Source organism: Caretta caretta, chromosome 10 (genome assembly GCF_965140235.1).
Source record: "Caretta caretta isolate rCarCar2 chromosome 10, rCarCar1.hap1, whole genome shotgun sequence".
Lineage (NCBI taxonomy): Eukaryota > Metazoa > Chordata > Testudines > Cheloniidae > Caretta > Caretta caretta.
In genome coordinates, this window is record NC_134215.1 from 65755458 (window position 1) to 65779103 (window position 23646).

General features: G+C 40.1%; 1 protein-coding gene across 2 annotated transcripts in view; it reads right to left on the minus strand.

Annotated features, from left to right (window-relative positions):
- The window catches only part of ATP8B4 (ATPase phospholipid transporting 8B4 (putative)), a 156936-nt gene that overhangs the window by 61550 nt on the left and 71740 nt on the right, over positions 1–23646 (minus strand). For both annotated transcript variants that reach the window (XM_048867295.2, XM_048867297.2), the window contains exons 6-9: positions 19464–19536; positions 18421–18491; positions 15202–15284; positions 2201–2359 (exon numbers count right to left, since the gene is read on the minus strand). In XM_048867295.2, coding sequence (XP_048723252.1) covers positions 2201–2359; positions 15202–15284; positions 18421–18491; positions 19464–19536 — 386 coding nt within the window. The remainder of the gene's footprint in view (positions 1–2200; positions 2360–15201; positions 15285–18420; positions 18492–19463; positions 19537–23646) is intronic.

Below are 23646 nucleotides of genomic sequence, written 5' to 3' on the forward strand. Positions count from 1 at the left end.
TTCAGCACTGTAGAATGGTGGTTAGGCTGGGGTGGTGAAAATCATCATCTAATTTAAAATCTGATTGCTCCAAAAATATTTCATTCCAGACTGAGGAAATTTTCGAGGACTTTATTCCCATAAAACTACAAAATTAGGAACAAGCTGTTCTGTGTTCTTCGCTTGCCTCTGCTCCAGACTTCCTTTGAGACCTCATTACACATCACCTCTCTGAGCTTCTGTTTTCTCATCTATAAAATGGGGGAAATACTTACCTACCTATCTCAGCAGGCGTTTCTGGGGCTTAAATTTCTCATATCTGTAATGCACTTTGAGATGCTCAATCGGAAGGTGATACAGAAGTGCCAATTATTATTATTATTTTATTCATTCATTAGTTTCTACAAGTTCTGTAATGCTGGCCCACAGCAAGCAAGCACTCAGCGTCTCCTCTCATTATGTGTGGTTGTTCTAGCCAAACTCCCCCCCCCATCCCCCCGCCGGGCTTACATGGAATATAGCCAACTTTTATGTCACTGGAGACTGAGTGTGTAAAGTAATGTGTATTAACATCCACATGAATGAAGAGAGAGGTCCTCAAGGCACATCAGCAAGCAGTTGTTTGATGGCAAGCCAGAGAGTTCATAAAAGCTCCTCAAAACTGAGCTCCTTTTTAATTCCAAAAATCTAAGGACAAGGACATGCTCGACTATAGAGCAAATGAACCTGGCCCAACCAATGTATTGGCTACATTCTAGGCACAGATATATGTGTTTTGACACATCTGGGCATTGCCCATGAATTTAAAACCACCAGTGCTCTACATACATATTTGCAGTAAACACATAGCAAAGATTATCCAGGAAGAGCTGGGATACCTTTTTTTGGGTGTGGGTTTTAAATGTGAATTCTTCTTGATTGATAATTGTAGTATAACCAAGGACTCTGATTCACGTCACATGGATATTGATTTGCACAATGTCTTAATTTGACTATATGGAATGTAATTACCTCATATATCATTACATATATTTAAAGTTTAAATTCATCCTGAGGTTCCCTCTATTATTACTATTATTAAATGTGTATAATAGGTTAGTACCCAGAGTGTCCAGTCAAGAACTGTTTTCAGAGTAGCAGCCATGTTAGTCTGTATTCGCAAAAAGAAAAGGAGTACTTGTGGCACCTTAGAGACTAACAAATTTGGGATTCATTACATTAGGTATAAACACAAAGATAGACACAGTCCATGCACCAAAGAGCTTACAACATATGACGAGGACTAACAAAGGTTGGATAAGGAAGAAATTAAAATATACACAATTTTTATCTATATATCTATACACACATTTTGTTTGGTATTACATAAATTTTGTGTAAACATAATGTCAGCCTTCCCTAACTGCCTCCACTCACCCAGCCATTATATGTTGACGTGGAATAGAAGTCCATATTCACCTTATTTGGTAGTCAATTTTACAACAGCATCCCAATGTGTTGCATCTACCCGACCTAATCACTGTCTATACTGTTCCTATATCATTCCTAATGCCAGGATTTTCCTTGTCTCCGTTTCTTTGCATTACTAGGACATATGAAATTTTGTAATATATTTGTGAGCATCTATTGCATTCTTGCAAAATTCTACTTGCAATTTGCTCTGGGCAAGTAAAATATTGTTAGCTCTTTCATCAGACATCATGGTAAATGGACAGGAAAGTGCATTTTGTGCTTGGGTTGGTAAAGTCATGACAATTTTGCAAGGCTGATCCATTACTTTCATATTTATTACATTTTTGTTCAGGACTTTGGAACACTGACACCTTCTGGGACAACTAAAGTTTGAGATGCTTGTATATACAGATAAATTCAGATGGCTAGTGCCTGCTACCACCTACTAGTTAAAATAGGAAAGAGGGAGTCAAGATATTTAAGTTCTACTCCTGCCTCTGCTAGTGACTCACTGTGACATTTGGTCAAGACAGGTAACCTCTCCATGCCTCGTTTTTCAGTCCATCTGTAAAATGGGGACAATTATACCTATATACTTTTGTAAAATATTTCTGAGATCCTAAGACTAAAGGCTCTATCTAAATGTGGAGTATCTATGTCAGCTGTTATAGACACCAAGCCATAATGATACATAACCATTTTACAGGGTACTGGTATGTGAGCACATTAGGGGTTAAAATTGCTGTTAATCCATAAAGGTTTGTCTTACCTGCAAAAATAACCATTCCAAAGCACCACTCTGTGTTTCTCAACACACAACCTCGTAGCAGCATCTTTTCATTACTGAGCGAGTACCTATTATCTTTCCAGAAAAGAACTCCTGTGAATGTATCCAGCTTGTTGTTAGGAGGTTCACAGACAACAACACCTGTAAAGTGAAAAATTAAATTCTTATCACCCTTTCACACACAATTTACCAGGATAACATTTTACACTAACTAGCAGTTTCTGGGATAACACTCTTCAGGCTTGTCTACACTTCAGACACTCCAGCTGCGCCACTGTAGTGCTTCAGTGTAGACACAATCTTCTACAAGACAAGAGCGCTTCTCCCATTGGTGTAGGTAATCCACCTCTCCGAGAATTGGTAGCTAGGTCTACAGAAGAATTCTCAGAAATTGACTTGGCGCTGATCTATACCAGGGGTTAGGTCAGTAAATATATGTCTCTCAGGGGTGTGTGGATTTTTCACAGCCCTGAGAGAGGTAGCTATACCAAAATAATTTGTAGGAACACCAGGCTGAAAGACTAGCAAGCTCTTTTATATAACAGCAATCAGAGATTCAGCGGCATTTAAAACCTAGGAAAGAACATCACTCTGTATCTACATACATTAATACTATTAAGTTTATTATTTCTTTACAGTAGTGCTCAGATGCCTGAACTGAGATCAGGACCTCATTGTGCTCGGCACTGTACAATCATATAAGACACAGTCCCTACCCCAGAGAGTTTACAATCTAAACAGGCAAGATAGACGGAAAGTGGAAGTGGAAACAGAGTCACAAAAAACTGAAATGTTTTGCCAGAGGTCACACAGCAGATCACTGGCCAAACAGAGTATTAACTGAGGTCTCTTGACTCCCAGTCCAATGCCCTTGATCACATGATCTCTCCCTAATGAAACACCTAGTAATACTGATGTTAATCTGGCCTACTAGTATAAACTAGCACACTGCGCTGCCCTGTGGGAGTTTTGCAGTAACTGGCAATTATTGATGTCAGTGCCTTACAGACTGACACTCAAATAAGTGGTAACCTGGATCTTTGGAGTGGTGGGAAGGAAAAAGCTTCCTGCACTGTTCTTCTGTGTATATCTTTTGGTGAACAGCACTGACAGCTGACACAGAGAGGAAAGACTGTGTTCTCTGCTACTGGTAAAGAACTATGGTTGAAGTCCACAGAAAATTAAATAGGCCGAGAAAAGGAAAGAAAAAATTGATCACCAATAACCATTGTGACATTCTATACCTTGGGGAAGTGTGCTGTAACCCCCATATTCCTCATTTTCATATAATTGTGATCTTACACATAAAGCATGCCTTGTAAGGTATCAGGGGAAAGGTTATGATCTGCTGAAAGTCATTTCTCTATCCATATATGTGTGTCATTAATGCATAGGAAGTTATGAGAATTGTGTCGTATGGTTGCCACTAAAACATGCTGTAAGTTGGGGGAATCAGCCAGATATTAACTTTCCAGAGGCAACAGCAAGGAACATAACCAACGCCTGGGCAGGGTGTCAAACAACCCATCAACAGCCATTGTCCAGCAAGGGAACTACATTGCAATGACTCACCTGCATAAGGCCACACCAGGGGAATTACTCAACCTTGCTTGGAGAGACTCAGTAATGCTCACCTGACTCTGAAGGGGGAGAGGGGAACAGCCCAGACCCAGGAGGGAAGAAAGGAAATTATAAAAGGAAGAGACATTTGCCATGCTCTTCCAGTCTCTTCCACCTACATCTACAGACATCACACCAAGCGACTGAAGCGCTGATCAAAGGTGAAAAGCCACCAGCCCAGCCTGTGTGAGAAGCATCTAAGTTTGTAAGGGCACTGAAAGTGTTCAGATCAGCTTAGAACAGAGGTGGGCAAACTATGGCCAGCGGGCCACATCCGGCCCATGGGACCATCCTGCCCAGCCCCTGAGCTCCCGGCCAGGGAGGCTAGATTCTGGCCCCTCCCCTGCTGTCTCCACTCCCCCGCAGCCTCAGCACGTTGCGCCGCTGGCTGCGAGCTCCTGCTACTCTGAGTGGCATGGTAAGGGGGCGGGGAGGGGGTCCCAGGGGGCAGTCAGGGGACAGGGAGCAGTTGGATGAGGCGGAGGTTCAGTGGGGGGGCGGTCAGGGGATGGGGAGCAAGGGGGTTGGATAGGGGGTGGGGTCCCGGGGGACAGTTGGGGCCGGGATGTGGATAAGGGTCGGGGCAGTCAGGGGACTGGGAGCAAGGGTGTTGGATATGGGGTGGGGTCCTGGGAGGGGGCGGTCAGGGGACAAGGAGCGGGGAGGGGTTGGATGGGTCGGGAGTTCTGAGCGGGGCTATCAGGGGGCGGGAAGTGGGAGGGGGTGGATAAGGAGCAAGGTCCAGGCTGTTTGGGGAGGCACAGCCTTCACAACCCCGATGTGGCCCTCGGGCCAAAAAGTTTGCCCACTCCTGTCTTAGAATGTGTTTTGCTTTTATTTCATTTGACTAAATCTGACTTGTTATGCTTTGATTTATAATCTCTTAAAATTTATCTTTGTAGTTAATAAATCTGTTTGTTTATTCTACCTGAAGCAGTGATTTTGGTTTGAAGTGTGTCAGAGACTCCCCTTGAGATAACAGGCCTGGTACATATCAATTTCTTTTTTAAATTGACAAACTCATATAAGCTTGCAGCGTCCAGTGGGCGTAACTGGACACTGCAAGACAGAGGTTCCTAGGGTTGTGTCTGGGACCAGAGATATTGGCTAGTGTCATTCGGTTGCAAGTAGCTGGGAGCAGCTTACATGCCAGAGACTATGCATGAACAGCTAGGGAGTGGGGGTTCTCACAGCAGAGCCGGGTAAGGCTGGCTCCCAGAGTCAAGGATTGGAGTGACCTAACAGATCACTGGTCCAGATAACACCAGAGGGGAATGTCACAACCATACCTTTGCTTTTAAACAAAGTAGCTCCTGTGTCCCTTTGCTTTTTAGGACCCATTTCTCTACGTTTGCCTGCCGAGAATCCTTATCCTTTGGAGGAACACCATTACAGAAGGTTTAACTACAAGGCAAAAAAAACACCTCACAGCAGTGAGTCGTAGAGCCCTGGTCTACAGACTCAGGCTCACAGAGCTCACAGTACAGTGCTAAGAATACCCATGTAGACATGCAGGCTCAGGCTGGAGTTTGGGCTCTGAAGCCCAAGGAAGGATGTGGGTTTCGGAACACAACCTCCAGCCTGAGCCCGAACATCTACACAGTTATTTTTAGCACAGTAGCATAGGCGTCACCAGCCCAAGTCTGTAGACTGAGCTCTGAGACTCACTGCCACAGGTGTTTTTGGCTTGGTTTGTTTTCTTTTGCCGTGTACACTTATTCTAAGAAAAAACTTGGAGGAGAGGCTACACTTTTCTTTGAAGATCGTGACATCTTTTGGAAAAACTGCTTTCCAGGAATTAAAGTTGAGCATTAGGAGAGGAAAGATGGCCCCTGCCCTTTGAAACCTTTACCTACCAGAGATCCTCTTTAAGATTTTTTGCCTAGTGAGAGAGTGGTTTCTTTTTTAAGGTTCACATTTCCACTTTCCTGTTGGTGAGGGAGTACCTAGTTTCCTGTAATCTTGCAAGCCAGGCCACATTTTCAGTAATATTAAGGTAGACTGTATTCTGTATTCTGCATTTCTCTTTATATTTTGGCTGAAAGTGTAAAAGTTCAGCTGGTTAAATGTTGTATACCTCAGTCTGAAAATTGGGGCTTCAGATAAATGTGGTACATGATTAACCAGGGTACAGCTTGTGTTTATTTAGGAATGCCAGTGATTCTTTTCAGCTGTCCTGAGGTTTTTCACTACTCTTGTTTAATTTGTTCCATGGTCCTGATTAGAAAATGCTCAAATTTGGAAAAAACAGTAAACACACAGTCCTGTGCTGCAGATGGTGAGATATTCTAAAAGAATTACATTAATGGCATCTTGCACATCATGTGATGTAAGGAAAAAACAAACTCCTGTTGCAGCCAACTGGGATTAGTGCTTCTGGAGTGAAAACAGAAATGGCAGCCTACAGCTTGCAGGAAAAGAAAGCAGAGAGTGACAGAAGGCGCCACCCACGTATACAAAGGTGATATGCATGCAAATTCATTGCCCCTGGATTTGGTCACATCCCAAATTCACAGTGCATCTGTCCTTAATTCTCATGCCCTGCAGGTTGATAGTTTGGCCCAACATAAAATGTGAAAAACTGAACTGCAAAGGATAATGTCAGACTGCTAAATTCTGCGTAGCTTAACATGCTGTGCAGAAACTTGCTATTATGAAACCTCATGCACATTTGTCTTCACCCAAACTAACCAAATTTGTGTATTTAGTTATGGGGAAGGAGGAGCCTTTTCATTTGCAGAGTTACACAAACACTGGCTATTGTCTCCCATATTTTAAGATCTCTCACCGGGCTGTCCTATTTCATGCACCATTTCTTTTCCTTTTTGATAGACTTTGTTTCTACTTTAAAAACAGCATCTTTGGTATGACCTTTATAACAATAGCTTCGTCACACAGTTATGTCACAGTTTACTCATATTTCCTACTTTCTAGGGTTAGAAGTTAACCAGAAGAATTTGCTGTGGACTGAAACTTGGCATAATGCTTGTACTGCCTGCCTGAGAGAGAACGGTTTTAAAAATTGTAAAAAAACAAAAAACAAATCTGCTAGGCCATTTATAAGTAATAACTTTCAGTAGGTTGTCTCCCATTGACCGCTCAGAACTGAAACACTGAAGATTATATTTCTCCACTTCTTTCACTATTAAATCTAGAGTATGTTCTTTGGTCCCCGATTTGTTTTAGTATGTGAAGTGGAAATTCCAATATATTACAAGAAAAGCTGTTTTCATGCTTTTTCCAGCCAAACCAAAACAGTCAATTACTGGAGATCTTGCTACAAAGTTGTTTGCAAGATTTCCAGCCCAATGTTTAGAGCAAAGAGTCTCAGTCCCATTTTCGTACATTTCAGAAAACCGCTGAACTTCAGGATCTCAAAAGAATAAAGCTTTTTGAGGATTATTTAGCATTTAGTCTATCTAGTACAAATTATTTATACAGTGCTCACCACATTGGTATCTGAACACATAGGCCAATCTTGTAAATAGTCTTGATAGTTTATAAGCCTAGGCAAAGAATCTATTGCCTACTTCTTAGCATACCATGTCTGTCTATTAATATATCTTGGAATTGCCCGTGTGGCCCAGCAACATAGAATCATAGAAAGGCAGGACTGGAAGGGACCTTGAGAAGTCATCAGGTTCAGCCCCCTGTGCTGTGGCAGGACCAAGTAAATCTAGACCATCACTGAGAGACGTTTGTCCAATTTGTCCAATGCTGGGGACTGCACGACCTTCCTTAGAAGCCTATTCCAGAGCTTAACTACTGTTATAGTTAGAAAGTTTTTCCTAATATCTAACCTAAATCTCCCTTGCTGCAGATTAAGCCCAATACTGCTTGTTCTACCCTTCAGTGGACATGGAGAACAGTAGATCACTATCCTTTTTATAACAGCCCTTAACATACAGAAAGACTTATCAGGTAGCCCTTCAGTTGTCTTTTCTCAAGACTAAACATGCCCAGTTTTTTCAACCTTTCCTCATAAATCAGGTTGTCTAAACCTATTGTCATTTTTGTTGCTTTCCTCTGGATTCTTTCCAACTTGTTCACATCCTTCCTAATTGGACACAAGTATCACGCTGGGGCCTCACCAATGCTCAGTGGAGCGGGACAATTACTTCCTGCATCTTACATACAACACTCCTGTTAAAACACTCCAAAATGTTATTAGCCTTTTTTTTGCAGCTGCATCACATTGACAACACATATTCGGTTTGTGGTCCACCATAACCCCCACATCCTGTTCAGCAGTACTACCACCTAGACAGTTATTCCCCATTTTGTAGTTGTGCATTTGATATTTCCTTCCTAAGTCAAGTACTTTGCACTTGTCTTGCTTAAATTTCATCTTGTTGAATTCAGACCAATTCTCCAACTTGTCAAGGTAATTTTGAATTTTAAAAGTATACTCCAAAGTATTTGCAACCACTCCAAGCTTGGTGTTAACTGCAAATGTTATAAGTAAGGCTATGATTTAGTCACAGATATTTTTTGTAAAAGTAATAGACGGGTCACATGCAATACACAAAAATTCATGGCCCGTGACACGTCCATGACTTTTTCTAGAATACCACTGACTAAATCTTGGGAAGGGCTGCTGGGAAGGGAGCCCCGGGGAGCCACTGCTGGGGGGGCGGAGCCCACAGAACCAGCTGCCGGGGGCTTCCAAGCAGCAGCTGCTCTGGCCACCCCAGGATCACTTGGAGGGGCCACCAATCACAGCTCCTCTAGCTGCCTAGGAACCGCTGCTGGGGGCGCCGATCGTGGCTACTCCGGCTATCCTGGGACTGCTGCTGGGGGCCGATGAGCAGTCCGCAAGGCCAGCCGCACCAGCCACTGCTTGGGCGGTCCCCGGGGCTAGCCACTAGTCCCTGGGGCCAGCTGCACTAGCCACTGCTCGGGCAGTCACTGGGGCCAGCTACCTTGGGCTGCCCAAGCAGTGGCCAGTGCAGCTGGTCCCAGGGCCATGCAGCAGTGGCCGGTGTGGCTAGCCCAGGGGCTACCTGAGCAGGCCCTGGGGTCAGCCACACTGGCCACTGCAGAAGTCATGGAGGTCACAGAATCTGTGACTTCTGGGACCTCTGTGACAGACATGAAACCCTGGTTATAAGCATACTCTCTAGTCTATTATCCAAGTCATTAATGAAAATACTGAATAGTACCATATGTGGGTCTGACCCCCTGTGGAACCCTAGTAGATACACCCCCCCAATTTGACAGCAAACCACTGATAACTACTCTTTGAGTATGGTTTTTCAATCAGTTGTGCAGCCACCTTATAGTAATTTCATCTAGACCTTATTTCCCTAGGTTACTTATGAGAATGTCATGCAGCACTGTGTCAAAAGCCTTACTAAAATCAAGATATATCACATCTACTGCTTCCCCCCCATTCCACTAGGCTGATAATCCTGTCAAATTAATCCTATCAAAGAATATCCCAATGGATTCAGTGGGCCACAAGGTAACTGAAGATCTTTAAAAAAAAACCCAGCTGAGACGGCTTTTCTCATCAAGGAGATACTGATTCTGCTGGCGCTTTACTATAATGAAAGAGGAGCCTTTTCACAAAAGTCACTTTCCACTTGAACATATGGAAACAGCTATCCTTTATTATTGGGAGAATCTTTTTTTAAAATATCAGTTATGCTTAGAAAATTTAACAAATTATTTCAGAACCTTTCAAACATTACTTCTTGAATATTGCTTAATGCAGTAGTTACAGAAGGGAGTTTGTCTACTGGCTACAGCAGGGGACTTCACTGGGATGCTGCAAGGTGTAATCCTTTGCTATTATATAGCAAAGGACTAATAGTGAGCTTTTCTATCTGATATTCTTAGTCTTTAATAAACAAAAGTGTTATTCCCATGAACTGCCTTCAGTTTCTCCTTCTGTGGACTGTTTTAAATTAAAATAAGCATAAATATATTTCAAGCCCTGTATACTATCATGAGAACTGATGTAATAAAATGTGAATAGATATTTGCTAAACATAAATGTTATATTTTTCTCTTTTTCAGTTGCATGATATGCTGTCAGAATGACCACAAGGTATTGGATGTTTCCTGTTAAAGGACTCCTAAACCTTTCTCTGATACAGAATTTAGTATTAACAGCCATGCAAAATATGTAAACTTGTCATAAGTTGCATAAAACAGATCACAACAGCAGTCAAAAATCAGGGAGATGAAAAAGACAGCATTAAATGGGAAAAGGCCTATACTGTAGTTACTTAAAGAAATCAGACTGAAGTATGTGCAGCTCATGTATATTTTTAGATTCTCTTTGCTTGGAAAAACTCTTCAATGCCCATAAAATTCTAATAAGAAACTAAAAAAAAAAAAAGAATGCTGGCTCAATGTAAATATTTATTCAGTGTTAGAACCATTTATATAAGTTTACCAATTGTATAAATTATTTAGACAAAAATGTACCCCTTCTTTTATTGGCTCAAGAGCAGTTTGCAATCCAAAGAATTAGATTTATTCAAGACACTGAACTCACATTTTCATTGTTACTGAAAACTGTTAAATACACCATTACAGCAGAGAGCCTCTCTACTGTCATCTATATTCCCTATATTTAGCAAAACCTACCAAACAAAGCCTTAATGCAGATTTGGGGACTAATAGAAATAATCTAAAATGATTCCCATGAAACTTTGTTAGTGGAATCATGCATGAGTTTAGCAATAAATTCCATATAAAGTCTAAACAAAGTCCTAAAAAACCTTTCTCAAGACACTAAGGACATATTTTCCTGAAATTCATTCCAGATTACGTCGAACAACTTTGACTAAAATATAAAAATAAAATTATAATAAAAACATGAATTCAAACAGTAAAGATCCCAGTACAGTGACATAACAACAAGTTGTAAAATTGTCATTTGCTACCATGAAAATCATAATATAGAAGATTATTGTCCACTGATTGAGCGTCAGTATTGCTGTAATCCACATTGGAGTCTTTCACTAATTTCAGTGGATTTTCAATCAAGCTCTTAGATTCATAATCAAGGAAATAGTCAAACTGGTGTATTAAATCATCATCACCCTCCAAATGAAGCATAAATCATAAGAGTTAATCAATTTAGATATTTAAAATTTCACCCTTGACCTTTTGTTCCTGCTACTACATCTTTCACCCATTATTTGCTCATCACTTGCTTCCACAACTGGAACCTCCAATTTGGAATCGCTACTTGCCAACTCCTCTTTTCTGTCTGTCCAAAACTGCAGCCATAAATCAACTCTTCCTCTTCAGTTCCTTTAAACAGCTCACTTTCTTGTACTGCATCAAGTTGAAGTTTCTCGTCCTCACTTTCAAGGCTCTGCACCCCTGACATGTCCTACTTTCCATCCAGCTCTCTGTCCTCAGAGTTCCTTTTATCTCCTTCACAAACCGCATGTGCTTTTTGGTAGAATCCTTTATGTGTGCAACAGCCTACCATTTGTTCCTTCCAATCCCTCTGTAAACCTGCTTCTTTTTAATCAAGAACATTAATCTGCACTCTGGCATCATCTGTATCCACTGTTGTATCCGATTTTCCATCTCTTTTGTGTGAGTTAGACTGTAAGCCTCTTGCAAAGGAACCCCTGTTCCCTTAAGTGTTTGTAAAGCTTACCGTGAACTCTATGGGTGCATTTGAGATGGTTACGTTTGAGAGGCAGCCACGCTTTTCCATTGGTCATTAAATTTTTCATGCTTTGTTCTCAATACAAAGGTGATTTTTTAAATTAAATTTGAATAAAATCAGTTCAACCATTTTTTTTGGTGGGGGGAGATGGGAAGGCCCACCCAATTTTAATTTCTGTGGTTGCATTCCTCAAAAATGACTGAAGCAAGGAACTTTGAATATGGCTTTTTTATAGTCCTCTATGAAGAAGAAGAAAATTCAGAAGGTTTATAAAACTATGAAGATTTAACATGGGCACTTTTGTCCCTTCATGTTCAAATTTTCTTTCTGTACTTTTATTTTTGTTACATAATCTCTATAATAAAATATACAGTTTAGTCAATATAGGTGAGTTAATCCTGCAATAAGGAGTGCTCAATTTCACAAAATCAACACTGCATTAATGTTAGTTTTAAATACCATCCCTTTCCCTCTCACCCTCAGACACATGGAGGTCCATGTGTGGCTTTGTCAATTCAATTTGAATGTGAAACATTACTAGATGCTGATGTAGAACAGTTATGTTTTGTTTTAATGAACATGTGTAATCTTTGGGAAGTTTAAGTTTATTATGTTTGTGAAGTAACATTTTGTATGGTTATCCTGAACTAGTTTCTGTTTCAGTTCTTTATCCCTGTCTGCTTTAAAATATATGTACCAGTGAATTTCTGGACAATGATAGCGTGTAAAAAACAGACTGGAAACTGAGCAACAAAACTACAAAGAGAATTTGAGATTGACAGTCAATCAGAATTACCGACCGAGATTCTCGTGTTCACACTTCAAGATTAAAAGCATCCATGTTTTGGTGAATAAACTAGAAAATTCTTGACAAGGTCAAATGTTTGCTTCAAAAGCTATACATGGAACTGAGGAAACTTTTAAGAAGTTGGAAAATGAACAACAGGGGGTTGTATTCTGTCCTCAGTTGGCTTCAGCAGTTTAAGATATGAGCCTTTCTTAAAACTTGGAGACTAGCATTGGAACGATATGCTTGTGTCAAGCAGGAGGGCTCCCAACCAGGGGAATGGATTATACCTGAATAAATGGCATAATGCCAGGTAAAGAAGATACAGTGTAGAACTGTATCTGCAACTGACTGTTGTCATTTTTCATTATCTTACAATTATGCTATTAAAGTCTAAATTTTTGCTCCATATGTCAGGACATTTGCTTTTAATTAAATTACAAGTGAGTGCTACCAAAAGTTATACCCTGAATGTAGCAGAAATAGATGATATTATAATCACACCTGTCCTCGCCCTTCATCACTCTGATGCAACTCTGTACTTGTCATTTTCACTGAGGACCAGAAACTGAAGTACTAGCACAATGCAAAAAAGTATTGTTATTATACTCCATTGAACCAGAAAGTTGTTCATGAGAAGACTTGTTCTCAAAATATTTTGCTATGATTTTTAGACTAAAATAATATGAAGAAGTTGAGATGTGCAGTGTACTTTTGGATGCTTATCTCAACTATATATTACCTCCAGACAGTTTGAGGTTCATCTATGATTACATTGTTAGTGGAAAACTGGCCCCATAAATACTTCAGTAAGTATTTTAAACAAAATTTGCTGGCTTCATATACTATTTACTTTAATAACTTTTTTAAGGCATTTTGTGGGGAAAAAAATGACATTTGTTTTGGCCAAACCAAAATATCACATGACACAACCATTAAAAATGTCCTTGTTAAATAACCTAAATCCTTCTGAATCTGGAAGAAGTCAATTTTTGAACAGTAAATACTAGTTGTAATAAGTATTTCTATTACAAAAGGTTACCAAATGTATTAATGGAATCCAGAAAGATGTTTCAAATATAATAAGCATATAATAAACAATATAAAAATTGTAAACTGGGCTTTTGAGACATTCCAAAATATAAATATGGCTGCAGTTTAACTGAACTTTGAAGATGCTGTTATTCATGCTTTTATTCAAAGGAGTAACAAGAGAAGAGAAAAGAGATACGAGGGAAAGGAACAATTAAAACATGCTCAAGGAACAGCAAAACCCTGCGGGTTAGATGGCAATCAAGAATGACTCTTCCAAACTGCACTTGTGAGACTAAGGGTCTCTCATTCTCAGGATAGTGAATGTTGAAAGGAGTGTTCTCATTTTTTTTCAGGCCTCTGGAGAACACTGTCTGGTTCCTATTGCTCCTCAGAGTTTTCAGAGGAAGATTCATGGGCTACATCTATTCTGGCGACTGGATACCTGTACAGAGCCATATGTATGCTTATCCATGTACCCCATACCCACCCATATCAGGTGTCCAAATATGCTGTGCTGAACATGAATATATGTTCTGTACCTGCCTATATGCAGTAGAGTACAGTGAACACCCGCCCATGCCAGACTTTCTGAAACTTCCTGGTACAGTTGTGAATTCCTGGTACTGGAGGACAATGAATTCCAACCACACATTTATCAAGGCCTGTGTGTGCTTGGCTGACACAGAGCTGATAGACAGCTGCTCTCAGAGTATGTTCCTTGTTTATGTGTGCTGGTGAAAAGAGTCCAGCAGAAAAGTTGTGAAGTAGTCAGCACAGCTTGCTACTATGGGTGAGAACAGCAGGGACAGGGACCTTTATATTTCTGGGTAAGGGTCAGGCAGGAAAGGGTTCAGAGTGTTGTGGGAACAGGGTTGGAGGACTACTGAACTCAATACCTGGGACATGCACCTTATCCTTGTCCACACTACCAACTGACACAGGTACAGGGCTATGCCACAGCCTGAAGCATGTTCACATCCATGCCCCTTAGGCTTGCTAATGTTCTTGCCCTGTACACACCCTGAAACCTGTGCTTCTGGAGTTTAGATGTGGTTGGTGGAGGCGGGGGCTCTGGCACAACCATTTGCTTGGACCTGTGTGCAGTTGCCAGTGTAGGTGTAACCATGGAGTTACATAGGTGTCAAAGGACAGGCAACAGTGAGTAAAGTAATGGAAAGTGAAAACAGAATGAAGATTCAATATATAAATTGTGGGGTTAGGATATAGGTTTTACATCTGCTAAACTTCACTATGGCCCTGTCTTGATGGGCAAAACTAATTTGTTTTTTTTAATCAAAAAAGAACTAGATACGTTCAGAGAGGATAAGTCCATCAATGACTATAAGCCACGATGGGCAGGGATGGTGTCCCTAGCGACTGGGAATGGGCAACGGGGGATGGATCCCTTGAAGGTTACCTGTTCTGTTCATTCCCTCTGGAGCACCTGGCATTGGCCACTGTCAGAAGACAGGATACTGGGCTAGATGGACCTTTGGTCTGACCCCAGTATGGCCACTTTTATGTTCTTATGTAATAATGTTAAGCTAATCAAGTTAACTCATCCCCATGCCCCAAGCTACAACACAGCCAGATAACATGGCTTCAAATGTGTTAGTTTACATCTTAACTTTTTAACATCTTTTTAATCATATTAACTTATTATTAAGCTAACTTGATTGAATAACCCTTTTTGCCCATTAAGACATACCCAAAAAATAAGACAATGATTTAGAATCTGAAAGTCATATTTTTAAACAACATCCTTAATCTTGATAGTGAAAGAATGAGAACTTGGCGTTTAATGTCTGGAGTCATTTACCTCTCCCCTCCAAGTACAAAACAACAACAAAACCCAAAAATAAAAACCTTGGTTTCAGCAAATTAACTTTTATCACCACTTACCATCAAATTCTGCAAGCCTTCTAATATCTGCTCCAAGTTCTGAAGTATCTGGTAAAGCCTGACGTACTTTTAGGTTAGTCTCACTGTAAAATTAATAACATGACCTTTATATAAGACTCTTTCCATAACCCCCCAGCCCTGCCTTCTCTCACCCACATGAACCTATGTTCAGTACCACAGAATCTAACTTTGTGGACTAAGACAGCACATTTATAGAAAGATGCTATTCAGATAGCTCTTTCTAATGTTATTCTGGAAGAACACTTTTGTAACTGATTCAAAAACATGAGAAGGAGCTTCAGTTTTAATAAGTGCTGGCATCATAATGAATGCACATCTGCATAACTACAATTTGTTTTGCTTCTTTGAACAGAGGACATAATAAATATGATTTAGTCAGAGCCCATCCGGTCATCATGCACAAATTACTAACTGCAATAGGAATGGCAGAGCAGTTGCCAGTTGAAAGAGATTAACACCACGGCAAAGATTGATATTTGAGCTATGAAAAAAGGTTTTAATGAAAATGTAATAAACCCTAATTTTACAGTAGCTGAAATTGAACTGGGAAAAGGGGGAATTGGAGTCACCCTTTCTTAAGAGGTGGGTTTGAGAGAGCTCCCTTTATGACTAAATACTAATTTACTTACAGGGACTAACATTTTCCAAACTTCAATGCCTAAAGCTAGGCACCTAAAGAAGTGGCCTGATTTCCAGGACTGCTGAGCAATCGCAACGGCCACCGACTATCCACTGAACTAATCTCCCCTAGAAAATAGGGAAAATGGGATACCCTGGCAGAGGCCTTTCTCAGAGTCCTAGATATTCCAAATAAAGAGGTCTAGAACTTTGGATATGTCCTCAACTGCTGTGCTTTAAGGCAGGAAAAACTAATGTTAAAGATCACATACTTTTCTAGAAGGAAGTGCAAAGTTTCCTAAGTGAACACACCTGCATATGGTTGTTGGAACAGATATTAGAATACTTAACAATAATAAAAATCCAAACAAATTAATGCCTAAATTTTAGTGCAGCTTAAGCTATGTCCATGCTAAAGTAGTACAGTATCTACAAATTTACCAGTATCTAAACCAATGATGTCAGTCATTCACTCCTGGAAAAAAATATATATTACTTTCTTCAAGTGAGAATATTAATTCTTTTAAAGAGGTGAAGTCGGACTTGGATATGTGTGGTTAAGGAAACTACTCCCAGCACTATCTCTTGGTATTCAGAAACTCAGTATGAAAGGTTCATATAGTTAGATATGCTATAAATGAGTTTGTTAGAGTAGGTTTTTTTACTTTGGTTTTATGATGATGATTTTATGTGATTTTCTATCTGTTATTCAGTTTTATATTTCATTACATGTTTTGGTCTTGTGTAAGACTATTTATCTATATGAACTATCATTCACATCAGACTATTTAGGTTCTTACACTGTCATTTATCACCATGGTATCTGAGTACATGGCACCAATGAGCAGAAAGAAAAACGTGACTTCCTTAATTATTATTTGTTATTGGTTTCTAATAGGACCCACATTGCAGTAGGTGCTGTATAAGCACCAAAGACCTGAGCCCTGAACTTTGTGATGATCTTCACATGAATGTATTTAAAACTGTTACTGCATTTGACAAGTACACCATTCACACACTGTTCACCTGTAACTGGAGTTCTCTGAGACAGACTTTACACATTCCCACCCTTGGGATGTGCTAGCAGTGCAGCTCTGATGGTGCAATGCTCCACGGCAGTGCCACGGGAGCTCTCTCACACCCCTCCCCTCACTGTTCCTCAATGCAGAGAGGCTATACATCAGTGGCATGCTGCTCCATCCACTTCGGCTCCTTCCAATGACTCCTCAGGTCCATGGCTGTAATAAGGTCTCTGGGGAAGAGGTCAAGACGGACGGGGATTGTGAATGTGCGGAGTTCATATAAAAAAACTCTGGTTAGAGGTGAGTCATACTTCGAGTGGTCTCTACACACTTCCACTCTTGGGATAATCTCATAAGCAGGACTGTGAAATAAGGAAGGTGGGACATGGAGTCTTAATTAAACAATGATTGAAGTACTACTCTACAAAACTTCAGTTCAGACCTGGATGCTAAATCAAGGGAGTAATGTTCAGTGAATGTGTACATACAGATCCAAGCTGCAGCTCTGCAGATTTTAACAATGGCAAAATATTTAAGGAATATCAAAGATATCACAAGTATCTTAGTTTCCGAGGAAACTGGGGCTGATGCAGGCTTATCTTTATTCACAGAACTGAAATGATTGACACCAGAGGGTTTAGCCACCAGGGCATTCTGCTATGGAAGGGCATGGGATTGGTTTTGGTGCTCTTTAGAGATTCTTGGGAGTAAAGGTTCTACATATTACGCACTAAGAAGGAAAGTGTCCTTTTCCTAAGCATGCTAGATACCTTCCATCTTTCCCAACTCTGGGCCATCAGAGGTAGAAAAGATGGAAGGATAAAATCCGAGCCACTTTCCTTTCGGAACCACCATAGGATCCATGAGACTGCATTGGGGTGAAGAACCTAGAGGAGCCTTAATAAATAAAAGTAGAAGAAAGAATTTCAAATAAAGTAATACAAAATAAAGGACTAAAATCACTCCAGAACTAACCAAGAACTAAAACTAGCCAATGGCACTTGTTGATTGAAGAAGTGGATCCAGGGAAGATCCAGTCTCTGCAACCACAATGGGAAGGAACAGAAGAAACTGGAGCGTCATACCCTCCATTTATAGCCTTGCTCTCATAACATGCAGGAATAGCAAGAGGATGGGTAGGAGGGGGTGCAAAAGTTTTCCAACTTCACTGTTATTAAGTGTAACACTGTCAGAGCTGCATCATCAACACATCCCAAGGGTGGGACTATGTAGAAGCCACTTAAAGAACGTTAGGAATAAAGACAGGTTTCAGAGTAACAGCCGTGTTAGTCTGTATTCACAAAAAGAAAAGGAGTACTTGTAGCACCTTAGAGACTAACCAATTTATTTGAGCATGAGCTTTCGTGAGCTAAGCTCACGAAAGCTCATGCTCAAATAAATTGGTTAGTCTCTAAGGTGCTACAAGTACTCCTTTCCTGTTAGGAATAAAATATATCTGTGATCAATAGCTGGTGTCCACATGCCACACACACATAAATAATATATTTTAAAATGTATTATGTTATTCTGTTAACTACTCTAACGGATTAAAACTTACCCATCAAGCTCAGCTGTTTCAATGTAACAGAGACCATGTGGTTCACTACTAGATAGAAGTAATACATCAGCCTGTAAAAAAAGAAGTGATGTTAAATATATTATATCATCTTGAAAAGCTGTAAAAGGACTGAGAAAAGGCTCATATAAGATACAAAAAAGTTCCAAGATACACCACCATGTTCTCTGTAATTTTTCTTCTCTAGATATACAGCACAAATACTTCTTTAAAATTCTCAATGTCTGAAACAAATTTTAATTTTTTCCCTAAATTACCGAACAGAGAAAACATACATACATACAGACTTTATGGACCAGATTCTCACCTGGTGTAAATTGGCATAGCTCCAATGACTTCAATAAATCCATGAGGTGGATTAATTGATATTTTTACATAAGGTCCAGATCTTTAGACAGTGTAAATCAGCGTACTTCCATTGAAATCAGATGATAATCTGGTCTAAAATTTATAAGATTGAGTCTTTTCAGATTTAAAATAATTCCCATTCATGAACATTAAGGTTTCGAAATGAAAAATTACTGCAGGATTTTGGGTACAGGAATTCAGCATACCGTGCATGCATAGTGCCTTCACCACTAGATAGGATTCAAAAAACTCATTGCTGTGTTAGTGATGCCAATACTTCACATCATAAAGTGTGCCCACTTTTACTTGACAGATCACAGTATTTTTGAAGGAGAATTTATAATATAATAGACCTTGACAGGATGAGCTGTAAATACCCTTTTAGGCCCTTATTTTACACAGGCAAAAAGGAGTAAGTGAAAAGTGGTTTTCTATACATGTAAATAAAACTTTAAACATTACTCAGATGTATATTTGTGCTTGATTACAATACCGTTCTTCTGAGAAAAGTATTTTCAGTGATATAGAGTCAAAGTAAGTTCCAAAGGAACTTGTGGGAATACATGTGGGAAACAAGGGGCAACAATACACACAGAAAGATAGAGAGAGGCAAGTATTTGTTACTATTTGATTTCTCTGTGACCTGTATTATGGAAGAAAATATCTGAACTACTTACAGCTACAAATGTATTATTCTCCAGTTTAATGACGTCACCGGGTCTTACATTCATCCATTTTTCATTCTGTAATCTATGAAAGATAAAACGCACACACATACACACTTATTTTTTTCTAGAAATATATTTAGTTAGAGATAGTAATTTACCCTTATAGTCTTACGGTCATTTACAAGGTATTAAATATGCACTATTACATTACAAAATCAATGCTCAGGGTGCCTTACTCAAAATAAACACTATGTTCCATTATTAACAAAAGATCTGTATGACAAACTACTGACTACTATCCATTTTAAAATGATTTCTGTTGGTGACAACATTAGTATAGACTTTATTCAGTAAGATCCCTACCAGATTCCTGTATACTAGAAGGATCTTTGTCATAATCATTGCACGTATTCCTGGAGAGCATAAAACAGAGATAGAGAAGGGAAACGAAAACATGAGGCAGCAAAGTGGGGAGGAAGATTTAGATGCATGAGATAAGACACGGGAAAAGGAAGAAGAGAAGGAAAGAAAACAATGAGAATAAAGAAAACAGAAGAAAAATGAAATATCAAGCTATTTTCAAGCTTGCTTCAACAAGTATTCATTGTTGCTAACATCTGAAAAATTCTTCTATGTTTCCACTGGCTAATTCAAATGCATTATAATTAGGGCCCTACCAAATTCACGGTCCATTTTGATCAATTTCATGGACATGGGATTTTAAAAATCATAAACTGCATTATTTCAGATATTTAAATCTGAAATTTCACAGTGTTGTAACTGTAGGGGTCCTGACTCAACTCTGAAGGTAGCAGTGTAGAAGTAAGTGTTGCACAGTATGGTCTTGCCACTCTTACTTCTGCGTTGCTGCTGGTGGGGCGCTGCCTTTAGAGTTGGGCGCCTGGCCAGCAGCCTCCGCTCTCCGGCCACCCAGCTCTGAAGGCAGCGCAGAAGTAAGGGTGGCAATACCACGACCCCCTACAATAACACTGTGAACCCCCCCCCATCCTCTTTTGAGCTGGGACCCCCAGTTTGGGAAACACTATTCTTCCCCACGAAATCTGTATAGTATAGGGTAAAAGTTCACAAAAGACCAGATTTCACAGCGGAGACCAGATTTCACAGTTCATGGTTTGTTTTTCATAGCCATTAATTTGATAGGGCCTTAATTATAATGCAGCAAAGGCTCTGCAATTATTAGATATTGCCTTGAATCGGAAGGGCAGAAATAAATGGGGCCCTATTGACACTTTTGCAAGGATTCCCCAAAACTGTAGAGAGCCAGAGGGAGAGCAGACCATGTGCATCAGTGTAACTTTCAGATGTTTTTGTATAAAATTCACTGCCATGTCAGAGAGCTTATGTCCTCTTGCAATGAAGCATTAATAAAGTACTTCTCTGCAGTGATAATATAACAGTACTGACCGATTCCAGTCAAGTTCAGAATAAAGATGGGTTACTACAAGGTAGTCATAAAGGTTGGTTTTATTTTTAGCTAAAAAAAAAATCTAATTTACTTGTGTTATAGGCTGGAAAACAGTTTAAATATTTATACAACTGTGAAATATGCCCTGCACTATCAGCATGCTAGGTCATTTGGCTTAGATATTCGAAGAACTTCTCTTTAATACTGATCCAAGTACATGTTGTTCTGGAAAGTTTTCAATTGCAGCATTTTCATTTAGAGCCAGAATTCACCCATTTTCCAGCCCTCTTCTCTTCTGTACTTTATCTTAAGTGGGGAAATGTATGTTAGTTGCAGCACATTTAACTTAATTTTATTTCGTTTTTCAGGTGCACTTATGTATTTGGATAATCTTTAAAGGAAATAGTTGTAGGGAATGTAATTTATTTGCAATATTGTTTCTCATGGTAATTTGTAGGACAAAACTTGAGGGCAAATTTAATTGATAGAGATAGAAGTTTTAGTCATCATTTATAGTCAAAATGGGACCCTAGATCCTTACACCCGCGTTTCATGATAATTTGTATCCCAAACTAGAGGCGAATGTCAAAGTTTGGGCCCATCTCTAATTGACATTAGTAATCTGTTGTTAATCTAGTCATTATAAAATCTGTTTAAAGAATGTTAATCCCAGCAAGAGCTGAAAGAGCTGGAGAGTTAGTGCTCAGCTCAGAGATAAAGCATAACCTTGCTCTTCAAGTGATCTCTGACAGGCAACTCAGAACTGCAGCCAGTCCTCCCCCAGCAGAGGGACAAGTCATCATGACATTTGAGGGCTAAGGATTCAAAAAGAATCCAGGAAAACCACTAAGCAAACCCAATTACTAATATTAATATTAGCCTCTGGCACATATTGAAAAAGTCAGAAAATCCAAAGCTATGGCTCATGCTTTGCCCTAAAATCATTCTGTTCTGGAGAGATAATGCGGGGAGCTTACATCTTCCTGAAATAAGGGGCAGCCTCAGGCTCAATCATGATTTTTTTTTGGCTTTTAACAGCGCTGCAACTATGTTATTTAAATATGATTTTTAAACAGTAAAACATCCCAAGGGATGTTCATGCTTGGGGGTTTCTTGTGTGTGTTTTTAACTGAACTTTTTTTCTGGAAGGTTTTTACAAAATACTCCGTATTTACGGGAGGACCAGTCCAAACCTTTCAGTAAATACATAATACAAACAAATGCCTCATTAACAGTGACTTATTTACATAGGAAATAGAACTTATTCCTTCAAAGTTCCTTTAGTTGACTAGATATTTACAGGGGGTGCACAGGACCTGCACACCACCCTCCACAAGCCTCATGGTATGTCTGCAAAAGCAAACCATAGGCACCCTCCACCCCTGGCTTCACAGTCTGAGTCCAAACATCAACACAGCTGTTTTTAGCAGTGTAGTGCAAGCCCTGGGAGCCTGAATCTGTAGATCCAGGCTCTGAGACGTGCTGCCACAGGTTTTAAAATACAGTGTAGATGTACCCTAATTAGTCTTCCCTGAAAGCAGTCTCTACTGGCTCCACATAGGTTGACATGGAAGGTGGAATGGAGAATTAAAGTGAGGCAGTGAGAAATCCAACTCTGTAGATCCAGTCACTCTAACAGAGTGTGCGAACAATGGAGAAGAGCAGTCCAAAGGCCCTCTGTAGCCCTGCATCTTGGCCCAGATTAGAGTGTTAATTCCCCTCTCCAAAAACGGTACATTTTATACCTCAGTGTATTTGGTGACTTCATGCATCTCCAATTAATATTTAATAAAGCAGTATATATTATGTATAATTTTAAATCAAGAAACTCCACACATTTCACTCACAAAGACAGATCACTCTGGCTTTATGCCGGGGCCATAAATTTAGTCCAAACAGTAATTTTAAAAAGTAACTTACATAGCCAACCAGACCAAAAGCCATCACTCTGCCCTGTTGGATCACTGCAATATGTTGTTGTGCTATACTTTAAATGCGTATGCAATTGAAGGCTGACAGCTCCAAAAGAGTTGATCCATTTTACAGTTACGTAGGCAGAATGTGCTATACTGTGTGTAGAAAAAAAATCCTCCGGACAACATATGAAAACTGTGTACTGAACAGCAGATACCATTTTGAACCTACATTGTCTTGGACATTTTGATTAGCTCACTTAACACATCAGAAAAAATATTAAGCTGCACTAGTTGGAAAGGGAGAAGAGACAGAACATTTAGGGTGGGAGTTTCAAAAGGGTTAAGGGGGTTAGTTACCCAGCTCCCACTGAATGCCAATGGGAGCTGGAAGCCTAAACCGCATAGACCAGGGGTGGCCAACCTGTGGCTCTGGAGCCACATGCGGCTCTTCAAATTAAAATGCAGCTCCTGGTATAGGCACCAACTCCAGGGCTGGAGCCACAGGAGCCAACTTTCCAATGTGCCGGGGGGTGTTCACTGCTCAACCCCTGACTATGCCCCCCACTCCACCCTTTCCCGTCCCCTCCCCTGAGCCTGCCATGCCCTCCTCCCCCCCTGCCTCCTGCATGCCATGAAACAGCTGATCAGGAGGTGTGGGGAAGGAGGAGGAAGTGCTGATTGGCAGGAGGTGCTGGGAGCGGGGTGGGGATCTGATGGGGGGCTGCTGACATATTACTGTGGCTCTTTGGCAATGTACATTGGTAAATTCTGGCTCCTTCTCAGGCTCCAGTTGGCCACCCCTGCCACTCTATAGAAAATCCCAGCCTAAATTGTTTTTAAAATGGGGGGA